Here is a 21783-nt window from a genome sequence, read left to right as displayed (position 1 = left end):
CAACACAAGAACAAATACATAAATTCACATGATGGAATATTATACAACAGTGACAATGAACAATCTACAACTACACAAAACAATATAAATGCACCACACAAACCTAGTGATGAGAACAAAAAAAGCCAGAATATATAATGAGCAAGAATATGTACTGTATAATTCCAGCAGAACTAATTTTGGCTTTAAGATGTTAGAAGTCAAGTTTACAATATGTGCTTTATCAATATGTATGTTATAATTCAAAAAAAGAAATCTGTAAGCAGGGCAAAATATAAGTCAAACTCAAGCGGGATTATTAAAAAGCCAAAACACCACAAAAAGAGGTATGACGATAGGCATGCCAATGCCAATGACTTTCATTCTGGCCTGGCGTCAGTTCCCTTTACATTTTAGAGGATGGGCAAACATTAAATGCCCAAAGGTATTTATGTTGGATTGGGCAGAAACTTCTGAGAATACTGCCAATTAATTAGCTATATCATAAATGACACCAATTCTTTGGCATGACTGATGACTCATTTAATTTTAAAGCAAAATTCATTTTAAAGGATTCAATAATTCAGATACTACTGGCAACTGATAAATATCTAAACAGTTATCTTGTATTTTATAGGGGTAGAGAAGAAAACATTAAACACACTGGCTTTAAATTTTTTTAAATTTAAACACATTTTAAAAATTTTATATAGTTTTTAAATTTAAAACATTTACATATAAAACATGTATAGAATATTCAAATATGTTTGAAAATGCACTTCCTAGATTATACACCGAGCCTGTTTACAATAATTTGCTTTGTCAAATTTTAAATAAATTTTAGCACTAAATAAAACATTTGTATTAGTAAATATTAAATCCACCTCATGTAATTTTCCCTCACAATATTTTTCATTTGGAATTTCTTTTCCCTTTTTTAACTGCACCTTTTTTGCTTAGACACACAAATACTTTGAAATTTCAAATTTAGAGAAAAGTTGTAAGGATCGTGCAAAGAAAATCTATATGCCCTTTATTCAGATTTATCTATCTAAATATTATTTATCTAACATTTTGACTCATTTATTACCTTTTTTCCATATATATGTATAATATATATATTGATCTGGGAGGAGAGACTGAACTATCTGAGAGTTAGCTGTATATATCATGGCCTTTTACTCTCTTTTTTGGCGACAAGGTCTCACTGTCACCCAGGCTGGGGTGCAGTGGTGTGATCTTGGCTTACTGCAAACCCCACCTCTCAGGTTCAAGGGATTCACCTGTCTCAGCCTCCTGAGTAGCTGGGACCACAGGTGCCTGTCACCACACCAGCTAATTTTTGAAATTTTAGTAGACATGGGGTTTCGCCGTGGTGGCCAGGCTGGTCTCGAACTCCTGACCTCAAGCGATCCACCGGCCCAAAGTGCTGGGATTACAGGCATAGGCCACTGTGCTTGGCTTTCCCCTCCCCTCCCCGCAGCCCTGAGACACAGTCTTGCTCTCTTGCCAGGATGAAGTACAGTGGTGCAATCTAGGCTCACTGTAACCTCTGCCTGCTGGGTTCAAGCGATTCTCCTGCCTCAGCCTCCTGCGAAGCTGGGACTACAGGTGCACGCTACCACGCCCACCTAATATTTTTTGTATTTTTAGTAGAGATGGGGTTTCACCACGCTGGCCAGGATGGTCTCAATTTCTTGACCTCGTGATCCGCCCGCCTCAGCCTCCCAAAGTGCTGGGATTACAGGCGTGAGCCACCAAACGTGGAGGCCCTTTACTCTCAAAATTCCTAAGATTAAGGATATTCTTTTACATAATCATAGTAATTAACTTTGATAAATTTAACAGAAATACAGTATCTTTAATCCACTGGCTATGTTTCAGTTTTGTCACTTGCCCCAGTAATGGTTTTTATAACATTTTTCCTTCTACTACAGGATCCTGTCTGGGATCACAGTTATACATTTTTTTTTTCTTTTGAGGCAGAGTTTCGCTCTTGTTGTTGGAGTGCAATGGCGCGATCTTGGCTCACCACAACCTCCACCTCCTGGGTTTAGGCAATTCTCCTGCCTCAGCCTCCTGAGTAGCTGGGATTACAGGCACGTGCCACCATGCCCAGCTAATTTTTTGTATTTTTTTAGTAGAGACAGGGTTTCACCATGTTGACCAGGATGGTCTCGATCTCTTGACCTCGTGATCCACCCGTCTCGGCCTCCCAAAGTGCTGGGATTACAGGCTTGAGCCACTGTGCCCGGCCTACAGTTATACATTTTTAAAGTATGAAGCAGTACATTTTTATAAGGTGAAATTCTAATAACAGATATTTTAATTGGCCCACTCAATTATATTTTTAGTTGGTATTCATATAAAAATTGATCTTTCACTAGAAAAAACCATTTTTTATAAAAATTGTCTTATTCAAGGTAACAAATGTCTGTCACTCCTTACATTACACAGGCAGTATCAAGTTTCCTATGGAATCTACTGCTGTTTCTTAGGGTAAAATAAATTTTCTCAAAACTGACTTTGACTTTGGCATTATCTCTGATAACACTTCATAAAAAGTATTTTTCCCTCTATAAACCACACTGGTACAGTATATTGGCACTTGGTTTTATAGAGAAGCTGGCATCCGCCCTCTTAAAAAAATGAACATGCTCAATTCAAATGACTCACTTGGCAGGAACAAGAAGTTTCACATGACAATTTATGGGCTAATTCATATGACTCCACCAGTGAAAAATGTAATGTAATATTGGAATCTCAGACCAACAAGATACTGAAAAGTTCTTTTTTTTCTCACAGTGATACCTGTTAACCCTTGCTACTCAAAATGTGGTCCAGAAACACAGGTGATATCTTAATGCCGGTTAGAAATGTACTCTCAGGCCCTATTCTGGTCCTACTGAACCAGAATCTGCATTTTAATTGCCAAAGTTTCATTTATTGGTTTCTGAATTTATATCTCAGCTTTTAAAATAAAAGTAGTTAAATGATCCTCACTACACGCATTAAAATTCCTTGGACAATAAAGAATCTTATCAATATCAACTTATTTACTAGATTTTAATATCAAATTCAAAACAGAAAAAAATGCAGAGATACCACTTATTAGTTATATGACTTTGGTCAAGTTGCTTCACTTCAATTTCCTTACTTAAAAATGGTGATAATGGCCAGGGGCAATGGCTCACACCTGTGATCCCAGTACTTAGGAGGCCGAGGCAGGCAGATCATGAAGCCAGGAGTTCAAGACCAGCCCAACCAACATGGTGAAACCCCGTCTCTACTAAAAATACTAAAATTAGCTGGGCATGGTGCACACACCTATAATCCCAGCTACCTCAGGAGGCTGAGACAGGAGAAGTGCTTGAACACAAGAGGCAGAAGTTGCACTGAGGCGAGGCCACTGCACTCCAGCTTGAGCAACAGAGCAAGACTCCATCTCAAAAAAAAGATAAGAAAATCTTTACTTTGAAAACCTGTACCTCATAAAGTTATTGTAAAGATTAAATGAATTAATGTACACAAAATGCTGAGAAAGGTGCCTGGCACACAATTAACATTCTGCTGTTATTATCAGTATCGTCAAACCTTAACAACTGTTGATTTTAGGTGAGTCCTCAGTTTTACCACTGCTGTCTAATGTGTAATAAGATGTTAACTTCTGTAAGCTTCCATTTTCCATCTTTAAAAAGTGAGTAAGGAGATAACAGTTGGGGCATGGTGGCTCATGCCTGTAATCCCAGCACTTTGGGAGGCTGACGCAGGTGGATCACTTGAGGTCAGGAGTTCAAGACCAGCCTGGCCAACATGGTGAAACCCCGCCTCTACTAAACATACAAAAATTAGCCGGACATGTTGGCGCACACCTGTAATCCCAGCTACTTGGGTGGCTGAAGCAGGAGAATCGCTTGAACCTGGGAGGTGGGGTGGAGGCTGCAGTGAGCCGGACTGCACCACTGCACTCCAGGCTGGGCAACAGAGTGAGACTCTCTCTCTCAAAATAATGATAATAATAATAATAATAATAATAATAATAAACTACATTACAGCATCAAAATGAGGAATAAGTGGCATAATATATGTAAAGGGGATAGCTTGGTGTCTGACATACATGGAGTTCTATAATTATGTCCAGGAAGAGGTGACATTAGAATGTTCTTTCTTCTGTAATTACAAATACTTAATGACAGAAGATGTTCTTAAAAGTTACCAAACATTGCCGGGTGCAGTGGCTCAAGCCTGTAATCCCAGCACTTTGGGAGGCCGAGGCGGGTGGATCACGAGGTCGGGAGATCGAGACCATCCTGGTCAACGTGGTGAAACCCCGTCTCTACTAAAAATACAAAAGATTAGCTGGGCATGGTGGCACATGCCTGTAATCCCAGCTACTCAGGAGGCTGAGGCAGGAGAATTGCTTGAACCCAGGAGGCGGAGGTTGCGGTGAGCCGAGATCGCATCATTGTACTCCAGCCTGAGTAACAAGAGTGAAACTGTCTCAAAAAAAAAAAAAAGTTACCAAACATTTTCTAAATGACAGAACACTGAACTGGAAGACAAGAGCTCTGGGCCATGGCCCTACCTAGCCCTGAGGGTTCGGAAAGGCAATTAACTAGCCCAGGTTTTGATTTTCCCATTTGTAAAATGAGAGGGTTGAGCTAGGGGCCATCAATGATTATTTCCAGTACTAATATCAAATGGGATATTTTAACACCACAGCATTTTAAAGACAATTTTTACAAGACTATTACAATATTGTCTAAAAAGAAAAAAATTGTTTATATACAAAGTATAAAGCTCAGATTACACACATTTAACACATGATAAATACTATGTGTTAAGAACTGGTTAAAGGTTCCACAGTTGTATTCAGTTTGTGAAAATCCATTAGACTACACACTTACAATATGTGTACTTTTCTTTTTTTTTTTTTTTGAGACGGAGTTTTGCTCTTGGCTGCCCAGGATGGAGTGCATGGCACTATCTCAGCTCATGGCAACCTCCACCTCTGAGTTCAAGTGATTCTCTTGCCTCAGCCTCCTGAGTAGCTGAGATTACAGGCACGTGCCACCATGCCTGGCTAATTTTTTTTTTTTTTTTTTTTTTTTTTTTTGAGATGGAGTTTCGCTCTTGTTACCCAGGCTGGAGTGCAATGGCACGATCTCAGCTCACCGCAACCTCCGCCTCCTGGGTTCAGGTAATTCTCCTGCCTCAGCCTCCCGAGTAGCTGGGATTACAGGCACACACCACCATGCCCAGCTAATTTTTGTATTTTTAGTAGAGACGGGGTTTCACCATGTTGACCAGGATGGTCTTGATCTCTTGACCTCGTGATCCACCCGCCTCGGCCTCCCAAAGTGCTGGGATTACAGGCGTGAGCCACCGTGCCCGGCCTTTTTTGTTTTGTTTTGTTTTGTTTTGTAATTTTTTATTTTTAGTAGAGACAGGATTTCTCCATGTTTGTCAGGCTGGTCTCGAATTCCCAATCTCAAGTGATCCACCTGTGTTGGCCTCCCAGAGTGCTGGGATTACAGGCAGGAGCCACCATGCTTGGCCTCTTTTTCTTTTTTTAAGACAGCGTTTCCCTCTGTCACCCAAGCTGAACTGCAATGGTGTGACCTCCACTCACTGCCTCCTCTGCCTTCCCAAGTTCAAGTGATTCTCCTGCCTCAGGCTCCCAAGTAGCTGGGATTACAGGCATGCACCACCATGCTCAGCTAATTTTTGTATTTTTAGTAGAGACTGGGTTTTGCCTTGGCCTCCCAAAGTGCTGGGATTAAAGGCATAGCCACCATGCCCGGCCACAATATATGTAGTTTTCAATATGGATCCTATACTTAGTGAAAACTTAAAAATGTCAGAAAAAGAATATTTCATATAAACCTAAAACTTTAGCTGGGTGCGGTGGCTCACGCCTGTAATCCCAGCACTTTGGGAGGCTGAGGCGGGTGGATCACGAGGTCAAGAGATCGAGACCATCCTGGTCAACATAGTGAAACCCCGTCTCTACTAAAAATACAAAAAATTAGCTGGGCATGGTGGCGCATGCCTGTAATCCCAGCTACTCAGGAGGCTGAGGCAGGAGAATTGCCTGAACCCAGGAGGCGGAGGCTGCGGTGAGCCGAGATCGCGCCATTGCACTCCAGCCTGGGTAACAAGAGCGAAACTCCGTCTCGGGGGGGGAAAAAAAAAAAAAAAAAAAAAAAAACCTAAAACTTTAACTCCTTCAGGAGTGAACTGGCAAGTTTCCAGATTATAGGTCCAAAGATCGTAAATCTTGGAACTTCTCAGGACTTGAATTATTCCATCTTTATTCCAGATCCAGCAAAATTTGAGAACAAAGACATTCATAAAATCTCATGCTTTCATGTTCTCGATCATGAGCAGAAACAACACTGGATCTCAATCTCAACTCTAGTCCTAAATAGCTATCTAACTTTGAGTCACAACACCCCACTTATATATATAAGGCTTTAGCTTCTTCACCTATATGATTCAGCACTGTATTAACTCTAATATGGTTTTTTTTTTTTTTTTGAGATGGAGTATCGCTCTGTCTCCCAAGCTGTCCACCTCCCCACCTCAATTTGAGTGATTCTTCTGCCTCAGCCTCCTGAGTAGCTAGGATTACAGGCCTGCGCCACTATGCCTGCCTCATTTTTGTATTTTTAGTAGAGATGGGGTTTCACCATTTGGCCAGGCTGGTCTTGAACCCCTAACCTTAAGTGATCCACTTGCCTCAGCCTCCCAAAATCTTGGAATCACAGGCATGAACCACCATGCATGGCCTTTAATACACTTTTCAATTCTAAAATCTTATACTTTTCAATTCTAAAATCTTATGGATCTGAAATATATCCCAGATTTGTATTATAAAAATAATCATATATACTTTAAAATTATAAGCTAGAATTAATTATCCAGGAAATATTAAATACACATATATAGTTTACTCAATTTTTAAACTACAATGATACATACCTTAGCTACATTTACTTACCTGAGTAAGTAGCATAAAGGCATTATCTGCCCTAAGATGTTTGGTGAGAAATTCCACACAATGTGCTTCCAAGGCTGGGACTGCATATTTCTTGGCAGTATAAAGAGTGGTCATAACTGTTTCTGGACCAATTTGAACTTCATCAGAATACAGAAATCTGGAAAGCAATTGGCACACTTGCAGAGATGATCAGTAATGTTTTAGATAAGCAATCCATCAGAGTTAAATCTCTGAGGAATATTTATTTTTATTATTTTGTATTTTCATCCATCCATCCATCCATCCATCCATCCTTCGACAGGGTCTTGATCGACTCCAGGCTGGAGTGCAGTGGCTCGCTGCAGCTTCAACCTCTCTGGCTCAAGCAATCCTCCCACCTCAGCTCCCTAAGTAACTGGGACTACAAGTTTACACCACCATACCTGGCTAATTTTTTTATTTTTTATAGAGACAGGTTTCACCACATTGCCCAGACTGGTCTTGAACTCCTGGCCATTCTCCCACCTCAGCCTCCCAAAGTGCTGGGAGAATATTTTAAAATATGACAAACCAAAAAATAATCTGAAATTTGTATCATGACATAGAGGCATAAGAATGATATAATGGACTCTGGGGACTGGGGGTGGGGGTGGAAGGGTGGGAGGGGAGTGAAGGATAAAAGACTACACATCGGGTATAGTATACATTGCTCAGGTAACAAGTGTACCAAATCTCAGAAATCACCACTAAAAATCTTATCCATGTAATCACAAACCACCTGTTCCTACAAAATGACTGAAATAAAAATAAATCTGTATTAGCCTTTGCAATCTACAGGGCATTTGCACATACATCACCTCATTTTATTCTTACTTAATCCTGAGGATTATTATTACTTAATCATGAGACAAATCTATGTCTCCAAGCCATCAGAGTTCTTCGTAGCACCCCACTGCTGCTTAGGACAACAGTGGTTCACTTATCTTTCCCTCATCAAAAAATGTTCACTTAATCAAATCTGCAGGTGGCTGAAGTCGCATCTCTAAATGTTAAAATATTCACTGATTTTTTGGTAATAGTGCCTTTTTATTCTGGGCATCTTCTAATCTTTTATTGTTATCCCAGAATTAGCATAATGACCACAGATTAGAGTACTGGGGCTTGGAAGGAATGAAGCAACTTAATAATGTATTAAATGACTGCATCCTGCTACATACTTTGTAGTATTTAGGTCCAATTTTTCTCTAAAAATATTATCTAGCAGCCCAATGTTGCCCTCCTCCTAGTTCACTCCTCCTAACTGGTATGTTGAGAGAGAAATCAGCTTTATAGAACTAAGAAAAGGGGGGAGGGAAAGCATCAGGATAAATAGCTAATGTGTGCTGGACTTAATGTCCAGGTGATGGGTTGATAAGTGCAGTAAACCACCATGGCACATGTTTACCTATGTAACAAACCTGCACATTCTGCTCATGTATCCCGGAACTTAAAATAAAATTTATTTACTTATTTATTTTGAGACAGAGTCTCGCTGTGTCACCCAGGGGCAATCTATAACCTCTACCTCCCTGGTTCAAGTGATTCATCTGCCTCAGCCTCCTAATTAGCTGGGACTACAGATGTCAGTCACCACGCCCGGCTAATTTTTTGTATTTTTAGTAGAGACGGGGTTTCACTATGTTAGCCAGGATGGTCCTGATCTCCTGACCTTGTGATCCACCCTCCCCGGCCTCACAAAGTGTTGGCATTACAGGCGTAAGCCACTGCCCTGGCCTAAAACAAAATTTAAAAAAACAGGCCGAGCACAGTGGTTCACACCTGTAATCCCAACATTTTGGGAGGCTGAGGCAGGCGGATCACTTGAGGTCAGGAGTTCAAGACCAGCCTCGTCAACATGGTAAAACCCCATCTCTACTAAAAATACAAAAATTAGCCAGGTGTGGTGGCGGGTGCCTGTAATCCCAGCTATTTGGGAGGCTGAGGCAGGAGAACTCCATGAACCCGGGAGGCAGAGGTTGCTGTGAGTTGAGATCATGCCACTGCACTCTGGCATGGGTGACAAAGCCAGACTCTACCTCAAAAATAAATAAATAAATAAATAAAGAGTAATCTATTTTTTAAAAAAGAACTGAGAAAAAGCGAAGATTCTCAGTGAAGACCTGGGTGCTTCTTGTTCAACTATACTTGAGCTTGTGCATATCACCTTTAGGTCCCCCTCTGTGGCTCCTCAGAGACCCTTGTGCCCAGTTCTCAGCTCCACTTATGACAGTTGAGGCTACTGGAGAAGTACAGCGTTAAGAACCATTCTTTCTTACTTTTTTTTTGAGACAGAGTCTCGCTCTGTTGCCCAGGCTAAAGTGCAGTGGCATAATCTCAGCTCACTGCAACCTCCGCCTCTCAGGTACAAGCGTTTCTCCTGTCTCGGCCTCCCGAGTAGCTAGGATTACAGGAGTGCACCACCACATCGGCTAATTTTTGTATTTTTAGTAGAATCAAGGTTTCACCATGTTGGCTAGGCTGGTCTCAAACTCCTAACCTCAGGACCACCTCAGCCTCCTAAAATGCTGGAATGTCAGGCATGAACCACTGCATCCAGCAAGAACCATTACTTCATTTTGGTGATACTCAGACATAAGAACACTTTAGAAAAAAAATTTTTTAAAATTATTTACCCACAAGACTCAGACCCAAGTAGTCTTGGATATAAGCTCCCAGAACACTTACTATACTTGTATCTCCAGGACGGAAGCTGTAAAATGCAGGTTAAAGAAAACCCATTATCTTCTTTCATAATACTTTTATTACACTAAGGTAAGTGAGGAAAGTTAAGTTCGATTTCATGTCCCTACTCTCTACCTTTCAATTTCCTCATTTTATTCCGATGGCCATAATCACCAAGCACAATGAAACTCTGGCCTGTTACATCCCCCACTCCCCACCCTAACCAAATCCTGGCATTCCTCTGATCCATTATCTTTACAACTACCTCAAGTGGAGGTATACTACCCTACATCTCAGGTTCAAAGGCAAGGGTACTGTTTTTCAGGATCACATTTTTCTTACATACTTTTTCCCCCTGAAATCTCCTTTTAGAGATTCCTCAGTCAACTGTATCACCCTCATAATACTCACTTGAAATTATGTAGCATACTCTGTGATAAAGTCCTTCATGGCCAAAGGGAGACGAATGAATAAAACCAGAGAGAAAGCTACCATTTGTTGAGTGTCTGCCACATGACAAATGCAATTCATTTAATCCTTTCACATGGAAGGAAGGTGCTATTCCCTGCATTTTAATAAGAAAACCAAGGCTGAGGAAACAACCGTTTACCGTAAGGCATCATTTCTGAGCTTCTGACTGTTTTCAGTGCCGTACAATAAGGTCAAGAGGAAACAGACTGCTTGTGTTTGAGTTTGTTCTGTCACTTGCTAGCCATGTGACTTAAGCAAGTTATCATCGATGCCTGCTTCTCTAATAAGATAATAACAGTACCTACTTCATAATGTCGTGAGGATTAACATAAACTAAAACACAAGGCATTTTGAATAATGCCTGACAAAAAATTTGCCTCAGTAAATTTTAGCTATTTATCTGTATGTTGTCTCCTATTTTTTATCATTATTTCCCTCTGCATTTTGGAAGATTCCTCACCATTATCTTCTGGTGCTCTCCTATTTTTCTCCCCAGCAATCACATTTAAATTTCTACAAATCCTTGCTTTTTTCTTAATCATTCCTTTTTTCTCCACAGCACAATTTCCTGGTTTTATGAATGCAAAAACTTTCCGAAGTCTCCAAGATGACATTAACCAAAGTTTTTAAAGTTTCCTTGAGGATCAGCTGTTGTATTTATCTTAGTCTTTGTCATTCATGTTCTGCTTTTCCTTAAATGTCAGATGATTAAACACTGTCTCCAACTTCACTATGCTAAGCAGCTGGTCTGTTTTCAAGATAAAACTCTCTCCAAAACAGAAAGATTGGCTGGGAGCTCTGCGTATGTGGGAGGCTTGTTGACCGGCACCTGGCATTAGAGTGGGAAGCCAGCCCTTAGGGCAGGGACCCCTCAAAGCCATTATGAAAAGAGCTTAACCCTGGGGTCCCAAAGCCATATCCAGCAGTCCCAGTTCTCAGACAGTCAGTTCAATTTATCTCAAAAAGCCTGTCTATTGTCATGGCGAGTAAGTTTGCAACAAACTGGTTAAGGGGATGGTCTATACACAGGCTTTAATTAATTTCCACGTTTTAGCACTACCTTCTCATTTCCACCTTCCTTACTTCCAACTCCTAGCCAAGAACTTTGTTGGGGTTCTGCCAGGGAAGGCACTCCCAGCTCTGCTGTAGCTTTGAAAGCTCTGGATTCTGGGCTCCAGATTCATCCACTCTAGTTCATCCATCAAACCAGGTTCCAACTTCTTTGTTCCTTTCTACACTGTTGGCCCTTCCAACCTCTTTTTCCCTTCATTGTAATGGACTTAACTTTTTAAAAAAATTTCTTAATAATCATTTTATTTATTTATTTTTTTAACTTTTAAGATGGGGTTTCACTATGTTGGTCAGGCTGGTTTTGAACTCCTGACCTCAGGTGATCCGCTCGCCTTGGCCTCCAAAATGCTTGGATTGCAGGCGTGAGCCACCGCGCCTGGCCAATAATCATTTTAATTGAGAGAGACAGAATGCTAACAGCATCCTCAATTCCCTTCTTAAACTAGAAACCTATGAAATTTTTGTTTTAGGCCGAGTGCGGTGGCTCATGCGTGTAATCCCCGCACTTTGGGTGGTGGGGGTGGGTAGATCATTTGAGGCTATGAGTTTGAGACTAGCCCAGCCAACATGGTGAAACCCCATCTCCACTAAATATACAAAACTTAGCTGAGTGTGGTGGCACACACCTGTAATACCAGCTATTTGGGAGGTTGAGGCAGGAGAATCCCTTGAATCTGGGAGGCAGAAGTTGCAGTGAGTCGAGATTGCCTCACTGCACTCCGGCCTGGGCAACAGAGAGAGAATCCAAAAAAATAAATAAATACATTTTTAAGGACAAAGTAGAAGTCTAGAAGTCTTTACATGCCTGCCTGCCTTTATTTTTGTCAGGTAAAAATTACTAGAGTTGTAAAACAGAGCAGAAACGTGAGGCCTTTATCACCATTTGCCCTTGAGTAGATTCACACGAAGAGGACAAGTGTCACAAACCTACATATGGTTCTATGAAAATCTATGTGGGCTTTGACTTAAGGAGATCTGGAAAAGGTCTGTAGAGAAATTTCTGCTTGAGATTAGATCTACAAGACTAAAAAGATGGTGGGAAGTACACTCCAGAAACAAGAGAGAATAGTGATTTTACATTATTTTGTATGAGATCTCCTATTCAAATTGCTTTCATCAAATTATTCTTTGGTAATATACCTTTGGCTTATATCAAGGAACATTTTTTAAAAACAACTATATATCTGAAGATACAGACTGAAGACACTTCATTACAGCCATGTCTTCTATAGGAAGGGATCTCATAAGGAGATCCCTTTTTTTAAAAACTCATCTAATTATTAGATTTGTGCATCTCCTAAGCAGTTGCCTTGTTTTTAATCTATGAATAATTACTGTCCACCAAGTTTCTCTTTTTGCATTAGCTACTAAGATAATTAAAACAAAGTTTATTGCTTACTTATAGTGTACATTTTGTTTTTGAAACAGGGTCTCATTGTCCCCCAGGTAGAGGGTGCTAGCATGAACATAGCTCACTGTATCCTCGAATTCCTGGCCTCAAGGGATCCTCTTGCTTCAGCCTCTGAAGTAGCTAACACTACAGGCACATCCCACTATGCTCAGCTAATTTTTTTTTAAATTTTTTTGTAGAGCTGGGGTCTTGCTGTTTCCCCGGCTAGTTTCAAACTCCTGGCCTCAAGCAATCCTCCCCCCGTGGCCTCCCCAAGTGCTGGGATTAAAGGCCTGAGTCACTGTAGCCAGCTTGACAGCATACATTTTTCTATTAGCTTCACTCTTGACTCTAGTTTCTTACCCTTGTGTTTCTTATAAGACATTTAAGTTCTTTTTGGTACATTGCAAATTAAAAATAAATACTGGACAATAAACAAGAAAAGGATCTCTGTGTGTCTTATATTTTTATTTTCTAATGCAGCACAAGGCACATTGTGGGCATGTGTTTAAGTCTAAATAAATACATGTTAACTGACTACACGATTCAGTACAGGTGTCTATGTAACGTTGAAAGGGAAAATATTTTCATTTCTAATAAAAAAAAAAGTTACTTAAAAATCCAAGAATCCAGCCAGGCACAGTGGCTCACTCCTGTAATCCCAGCACTTTGGGAGACAGAGGTGGGTGGATCACGAGGCCAGGAGTTCAAGACCAGCCTGACCAACACAGTGAAACCATCTTTCTACTAAAAATACAAAAATTACGGCCGGGCGCGGTGGCTCAAGCCTGTAATCCCAGCACTTTGGGAGGCCGAGGCGGGTGGATCACAAGGTCAAGAGATCGAGACCATCTTGGTCAACATGGTGAAACCCAGTCTCTACTAAAAATACAAAAAAAATAGCTGGGCATGGTGGTGCGTGCCTGTAATCCCAGCTACTCAGGAGGCTGAGGCAGGAGAATTGCCTGAACCCAGGAGGCGGAGGTTGCGGTGAGCCGAGATCGCGCCATTGCACTCCAGCCTGGGTAACAAGAGCGAAACTCCGTCTCAAAAAAAAAAAAAAAAAAAATACAAAAATTAGCCGAGTGTGGTAGTGGGTGCCTGTAATACCAAGCTACTCTGGAAGCTGAGGCAGGAGAATGACTTGAGTCGGGAGGCAGAGGTTGCAGTGAGCCAAAATTGTACCATTGCAGTCCAGCCTGGGTGACTGAACAAGACTCCATCTCAAAACAAAACAAAAACCCAAGAATCCTCTTGGTTCATATGTGTACATTTCCTCTACATTCTATTTAATTATTAGTTTCTATAATATTAAAAAAAAAAAAACCACCAAGCCAAGGTTCTTAAAATATAAAGATTCATCACGACATTACCACAGTTCTTTGTATTTTATTTATTTTTTTAAATTTCAAGTCTACTTGTGATCTGAATTTCTTTGTATTTTAAAGTGACCATTTAAACTCTCATATATAACCTCTAAGGATAAGAGCACAGAAAAATGATTACATGTCCTCAAATCAGTCCTACTTTGCCCCCAAAATCAATAGTTCTCAAAAATAAATAAATAAAGCTAAGATTACATTTAATCTAATTAAAAATTTAAAGCCAGGTATGATAGTTCATGCCTATAATCCCAGTATTTTGCGAGGCCAAGGTGGCTGGATCACCTGAGGTCAGGAGTTTGAGACCAGCCTGGCCAATAGGGTAAAACCCCACCTCTGCTAAAAATACAAAAACTAGCCGGGCATGGTGGCACATACCTGTAATCCCAGCTATTCGGGAGGCTGAAGCAGGAGAACTGCTTGAACCCAGGAGGCAGAGGTTACAGTAAGCCAAGATTGTGCCACTGCACTTCAGCCTGGACAACAGTGAAACTGCATCTCAAAAAATAAAACAAAATAAAATAATTTTAAAAGCCTAAGGTGAAAACTTGATTTTATATATGAATAATCACAAGATCATGTATAAGAAACTTTGTATCACTATTTATCTGTTCATTTTACTCAAAAATGTTTATTGAGGGACTATATAGTAGGCAATGTAATAGTCTTAGAGATAAAAATATGGGTAAGATAGCGTTACCCATAAAAAGCTTACACACAATCAGTCATGCATTACTTAATGATGGGAATCCAGTCTAAGAAAGGCATTGTTAGACAATGTTATCATTGTGCAATTGTCATGGTGTATTTACATAAACCTCGATGGTAGAGCCTACTACGCACCTAAGCTATGTGGTATAGCCTATTGCTTCTGGGCTACAAACCAGTACAGCACGTTATTGTACTGAATACTGCAGCCAGCTTTAACACAATGGTGAGTATTGTATATCTAAATATAGAAAATGTACAGTAAAAATACTGTATTATAATCTTATGGCTCCACCATCTTATTTGTGTCCACTGTTGACCAAAATGCCATTATGTGGCACATGACTACAGTCTGATACTGAAAATGATTAAAAAGTAATGTCCTAATAACAGAAGTATATTTTAGGCACCCATATCTAGTAACTAATCTCTAAAGATGGCCCCAAGAAATCATGCTTTCTAGTATTCATGCCCTTACATAGATTTGTCCCATGATGAATCTGGGTTGGCCCCACGTGAGCCCCTTTAACCAACAGATTGTGACAGTGAATTGTGCCAGTTTCAGACCTACACCTTTAGGATGCCTGGCAGCTCCTGCTTTTGTGTTCTTGGGAGCCATGAGTCAAGACATCAAGCTACCCTGCTGGAGAGACCAACTGAAGAAGCCTCCTGAAGAAGACCTGAGGCTTAATATGGAAAGGGAAAAAGGCTCAGCCATCCCAGACTCTGAGTCAAGCCTCCAGATGAGTCCAACCCCAGCTGCTATCTGACTACAGCTACACCAGGCGTCCCCAAACTTTTTACACAGGGGGCCAGTTCACTGTCCCTCAGGCCGTTGGAGGGCTGCCACATACTGTGCTCCTCTCTCACTGACCACCAATGAAAGAGGTGCCCCTTCCTGAAGTGCGGTGGGAGGCCGGATAAATGGCCTCAGGGGGCTGCATGCGGTCCACGGGCCGTAGTTTGGGGACGCCTGAGCTACACAGATGACAAACTACCCAGGTGATTCCAGTCAACCCAAACAACTGTAAAAGATGATAAAACAGGCTGGGCACGGTGGCTCATGCCTGTAATCCCAGCACTTTGGGAGGCCAAGGCAGTGGATCACAAGGTCAAGTGATCGAGACTATCCTGGCCAACATGGTGAAACCCTGTCTCTACTAAAAACACAAAAATTAGCTGGGCATGGTGGTGCGTGCCTGTGGTCCCAGCTACTCGGGAGGCTGAGGTAGGAGAATTGCTTGAACCAGGGAGGCAGAGGTTGCAGTGGGCCAAGATTGTGCCATTGCACACTAGCCTGGGCAACAAGAGCAAAACTCCATCTCAAAAAAAAAAAAAAAGATAATAAAACAGTTGTTTAAGTCACTAGGTAGTCCAGTGATTTGTTCTACAGGAACAGATAACCAAAACATGCTGTGAGAGATTAGATGAGCAGTGTGCAATTTTGCCTGTGGGTGGAATTTTTATAGAGGAGGTAAAACCTGAAGATTATCTGAACAGTAGTAATTAAGTGTGGGGCCCTGGCAGAAAGACTGACAAGTACAAAGGTAAGGAAGCCTTAGAAGGCAGGCACTAAAACAAGAAAAAAGCCATTAGTAATTAGGGTTGAAATACTGAGTGGACAGAGAGGAAGAGAGATCAAATCACAAAGGTTTCATATACTGCTAAAGTGTTTAAACTTCATCTTGCAGGTAAAAGAAGTCACTCAAAGATTCAGGGGAATCATATGACAATAAATGGATATTGGAGAGATCGGTGTTAACAGGGTGAATGGAGAGAGTTAAGTCTACGTAGTCTGGTTGAAGCAATGCAGAAAAAAATGGACAGAGGCAGGTAAAATTCTCAGGAATGGTCTAAAACGGACGAGAAACGTATAGAACGGAATGAAACCAAACTACAATTTGGAGCTAAGCCCATTAAGCCACTTCCCAGCTGGTCCAAAGAATCATAAGCAAGAATAAATTATTGCTTTTTGGTGGGGGATTGCTTTATTTATAGCATTAATATGGTAAAAGCTACTGGAAGAAGTACGCCTGTCTCAAAAGCATTTTTCTGAAATTTAAGTGAGATCACAAAGGGGCTTAGAAACAACCTATGGCACACAGTAAGCACTCATGAAATGTCAGATATTTTTATTAATAACATGTCCATCTGCATGGGTATAAAACATTCCTTTGCAACAGTCCAGTTGGAAGTGAGGGTCCGGAGCTAAGCAGAGCTTTGGAGACACAGGTGGCAGAGTGAGTGCACAAAGCTCTCACTTTAGTTAACGGGAGAAAGGATGACAGCTGAGGACAGAATCCTGAAGAACACTCACCCCGTTCCGTTCCCCTTCCAGCCATCACGTCATTCTCTGCTCCCCTTGGCAACAAAACTCCTGAGAGGATTGTTTACACTAGCTATCTCCAGCTCCTTATCTCCCATTTTCTCCCCAGCCTACTCTAATCAGCTGAAATCACTCTTCACAGGGTTATCAATAGCTTCTATCTTGTCAAGACTAAACATCATCTCAATGCCTTCATTTTATCCGACTCTCAACAGTATTTAGCATAACTGACCACTTTCCACAGTTGACAACGTTTCTCGCTTCTTTCTTGAAATGTTTTGACTTGACTTTCAGGATACTATGCTCCTTGCTTTCTCTTTTAATTCCACTGACAGCTGCTTCTCAGTTTCATTTTATGCTTCTTCTTGGCTATATCTCTACATACTGGAAGATTCCAGAGCTCATCCTTGTACCTCTCTTCACAATCTATATTCCTTCCCTAGGTAATCTCACTTGGTCTCCCAATTTAAATACCATTCACTCTTAACTTTCAAATGTATGGTCAGCAAGCTATTCCCTAACCCCCAAATTAATATTTCTGTCTACTCTATGACACTACTTGGATGTCTTGGAAGTCCTCGTGGTTGTACCCTCAAAAATATACCCAGAGTTTGACCACATCTCATCATACCCATTGCTGCTTCCCTGGTACAAGGTACAACTCACCATCACCTCTTGCCTGGACTACTGCAAAAGCCTTCTCATCTATCACCTTGCTGCCTATTTTACTCCAACCACTGGCAGAAACCGTTTGTTTTTTACAAATGTAAATCAGATCACAGCCACCTGCCACCACCTCTACCTTCCCACCCCAATTCAAAACTCTGCAAACGCTTTCCGTCACATACCAGCTGAAAAAAGTTCTCTCAGTCTCTAAAGCCCTGCACAATCCTGCCTGGCCTTCTTTTTGACCCCATTTTCTACCAATTCCCTCTACTGTGCTCAAGCCATACTGGTTCACTCTTGTGTTCCTCCAATAGGAGATCCTTAGTGCCTAAAACAATGCGCTTCCTTGCTGAGAATGTTCCTTCTCTCATAACTCCATTATTTTTCTTCAAAACATTCATCAGTACTTGACATTGGATCTTTAGTTTCCCCTTACTAGATTATGTGCTTCATGAGGGCAAGGACTTTTTGTTTACTGCTGTATCCCAAACACCTACAATAGCAACTCACTGTTTCACAAGCACCCCAAAAGGGAGGCATATAGTATTTGTCAAATAAACAACTGAAGAACATCATTTAAAGGTCAGGCAGTTCAAAGCATGCAGTTTAAGGGCTTCAAACTTAAGTTCATAAGCCTGTAAGTAACGTTAACTAATTCAAGATGTTTACATGTATGCCCAAACAACCCTGCTTTTCCAACTCAGCAAGTACTGTCAGGCATCTTTTTGTCATGTATTAAGCTGACTTACGACATCTATGTTACACAGCCAGTCAACACTAAGTTTAGAAATCAGTCCTGATATCAATTTCAAAATAGAACAATGACCAGAACCTGAAGGATAAATACAATGCCTTGAAATGTAAAAATGAAAAAGTTTAAAAATGTAAAAAACCAAAATTTGCACTGTCCTACATTTCAAACACTCTAAAATTATCTTATTTTCTATTGATGGGAAAAGACTAATTAGCAGCTTCAGTGAAAATATGAAATATGCATTTTTCCCTCTACATTCTTATCCTAGTAATCTCAGTATTTTTTCAAAGTAAAAATTTGCCCCCAAATAGTTTTAGATTTGTGGTTCTCAAATTTAGCTGGTATAAGTACCACTTAGGGAGAGTGTTAAAAATGCTATCAAGGTGTCGCCTCCAAATATTATGATACTATAACAAGGAAGGGGTCTACACATTTCATAAGCACCCCAGAAGATTATAATGCAGATGGCCCAGAGATCATTTTCAAAAATACGTCTAATCTAGAAAATACAAATGAACTATGCCCAATCCTCCTGGTGAACTTCAAACTAAAATTACCTGGATCCTAGCTTTTGAGGTCCTTGCCCCTTTATAAATGTAATTGAACTAAATTACAGAAAATATGAGAAACCAAGAGAAAAGAGAAAAAGGTACTTTCATCTTACTACTCCACATGCCTTTGCTGAGCATTTTGGTATGTTTCCTTTTATCCTTGTCTCTAGGTACATTTGTCCCATTTCTTTTCACGTTGTAATCACAGTGCTATTTCAAGTGCTATCTATCATATTTAGGGACTGCATTATTTTTCATCAAGTGGACCGATCACTGTTGAACCATTCACTACAGCTACTTCCTCACTACTATAAATGATGTTGTAAATATTTTTGTATGCAACATTTTTTTCAGTACTTGAAGGCTTTCTTACATGTGGAGAGAAAATCTATAGCATCAAACTATTTTCCAAAAGGGTTTTTACCATCATCTTTGTCAGAAAATGCTGCTCAGATGTCACCTTTAAATTCTTTGGTGGGACTAATGGAAGGAAAAAAATGTCACTCTCTTAATTTGCACTTCTTAATTAACAGCAGGTTAAACATTCGTTAATTAGTTGTATTTTTTCTTTTTCTCTATGTTATCTATCCTGTCCTTTATCCATTTGTCAATGGAATCTTAGTATTTGTTTCTAGTTGTGTGAACTTTACATTTATTTTCTTGTTCTTTCTGATTCAGCTGTGAGCCTTTTTATCTAATTCTGTCCCACTGACCTGCCTGTTTTTCTTCAGTACTACCCAAGACTCTGCCACTCTAATAACAACACGTTCTACTCAGGCAGCTATTTAAAACCATCTTGGTATAATGAAATACACATGGTCTTCAGTGTGAGTTAGCTGTTACCCTGGGCAAGATTCTTGACTCTTCTGGGCCTCAGTCCTATTTGTAAAATTGGGGAAAACAATACTTAAGCCTCTCTAACAGGATGGCTGTGATTAAAAGCTGATAATGCCAAACAATCACATCTTTCCATTAAATAAAATTCATCAGATGTCAATCTACTATCCTCAAATAACCAACAAGCAAACTCTAACACCAAGGGAGGGATTCGTTTATAAGTAAATACGACCTTGTGTGCAGAAACACGGAGCAGGTAAAGCCTCATTTACCTGTTTTGGTATTTACTTTCCTGGGTCTTGACAATTAATACGTTAATGAAAAACAAAAACAAAAAAGTGGCCAGGCACAATGGCTCAGAGAGGCTGAAGTGGGCTGATCGCTTGATCCCAGGAGTCTGAGACCAACCTGGGCAACACAGTGAAACCCTATCTCGACCAAAAATTTAAAAAAAATTAGCCGGGCGTGATGGCGCGTACCTGTAGTCCCAGATACTCCGGAGGCTGACGTGGGAGGATCACCTGAGCCCGGAGAGATCAGGGCTGCAGTGAGCCATGATCACGCCACTGTACGACAGAGCAAGACCCCGTCTCAAAAAGGGGGGGGTGACAACAACCCCAAAACATCAGTCCTGCAAGACTTTTCAACTACTCTCCCCAGACGAAAACATAAAACTTTGCAAACGGGCAATCAGGATCAACCAGATCTGTCCCTCTTATCTTTACCACTTATCTAATTCTGAAGCCTGGGCGACAACCTACAATCGGAATACGAAGCGCCTTTCAACGGTAAAACGCACGCTAGCTGGATGGAGGAGACAGGAACGTATAGCCGACGACTGAGCCGTCCGACTCAGATTTTGATTTCGACCCTCCCGAGCATCAGCGGCTAGGGAGTAAACTGAGGCCCCGGGCGGCTCAGAGGAGCCCAGCCCAAGGTCACCGGGTAGTCGGGGCAGGCCGGACCCCCGGGGGCGTCCCGGCCCGCGCCACCGCTCACCTCAGCAGCGCCAGGAAGGCGGCGGGCTCCACGTCCGGCAGCTCGATCTCGGCCGACGTAGTGGCCATGCCGCCGTTGAACATGGCGTCGAAGACGGCGCTGCCGGCCGCCAGTACAAACCGGTGGGCGGGGATGCGCTGCGGGCCCCCGGCGGTGGCAGCGCCACGGCCCTTGCCCAGCACGAAGCGCACATCGCTCAGCAGCTCCGAGTTGAAGAGGAAGGCGAAGCGCTCCTTCAGCGACGCCTTGGTCGCCTGCCAGTTGTAGAGAGGTTCCCGCTGCAGGGGGAGCAGGGGCCCCAGAGAGGACGGCGAGGGCGGCGGCGGCGGCCCCGCGGGGCCCGGCTCCGCCTCAGCCCCCGGTGCCTGCTCCCCAGCTGCGGCCGGTCCGAGCGAGGCCATCCTCCGGCTGCTCGGCTCCCCAGGCTAGGGACAGAACGCCGCCGCCATCGCCGAGACCGCCTCCGGAGGCCGGCACCGCCCCCCTGCCTTCCGGGAAAGGCGCTTCCGGGGGCCCCTCCCTGACCGCGCGCGCCCCCGAACGCCGGGGATGCCGCTGCGCGCGGCCGCGGGAGGCGGGACAGGAGGGGGCTCTGGCTGCCCGAAGGCAGGGGCGTGGGGTGCTCGTCCAAGCCCCGCGCTCCTAGAGGCGGAGCTTCTGCCGGCCGGGTGCGGCCGGGCCCACGGGCCCCCACCCCCAGGCTCCATGCCCTGGATATTCTGACTCAGTGGGTCTGGGGTAGGGCCTGAGAATTTGTCATCTTAAGATGCATCGCGGATCTGCAGGCGGCTCGCACTCCTGCCTCTTTCTTCCTGCAGGCCCCTCATCACCAGCTCCAGCGCCCTCGTAGTGTATCTAGGACGGGTCCCGAGGAGTGTTTCGTCTGGAAGTGGAGGGGCAGGAGAGTATGGCCAAGGGAACACGTGGGGAGGGGACGGCAGGACTT

General features: G+C 42.2%; 1 protein-coding gene across 1 annotated transcript in view; it reads right to left on the bottom strand.

Annotated features, from left to right (window-relative positions):
• BTBD1 (BTB domain containing 1) overlaps positions 1-21347 on the bottom strand; it is a 51186-nt gene extending 29839 nt beyond the window's left edge. Inside the window, exons 1-2 of the mRNA XM_039480054.2 lie at positions 20838-21347; positions 6983-7139 (exon numbers count right to left, since the gene is read on the bottom strand). Coding sequence (XP_039335988.1) covers positions 6983-7139; positions 20838-21238 — 558 coding nt within the window. The 5' untranslated portion in view covers positions 21239-21347. The remainder of the gene's footprint in view (positions 1-6982; positions 7140-20837) is intronic.
• Positions 21348-21783: the final 436 nt, after the last annotated feature.

This window comes from Saimiri boliviensis, chromosome 5 (assembly GCF_048565385.1).
Source record: "Saimiri boliviensis isolate mSaiBol1 chromosome 5, mSaiBol1.pri, whole genome shotgun sequence".
Classification (NCBI taxonomy): Eukaryota; Metazoa; Chordata; class Mammalia; order Primates; family Cebidae; genus Saimiri; species Saimiri boliviensis.
This window is presented reverse-complemented; position numbering and strand designations above follow the sequence as displayed.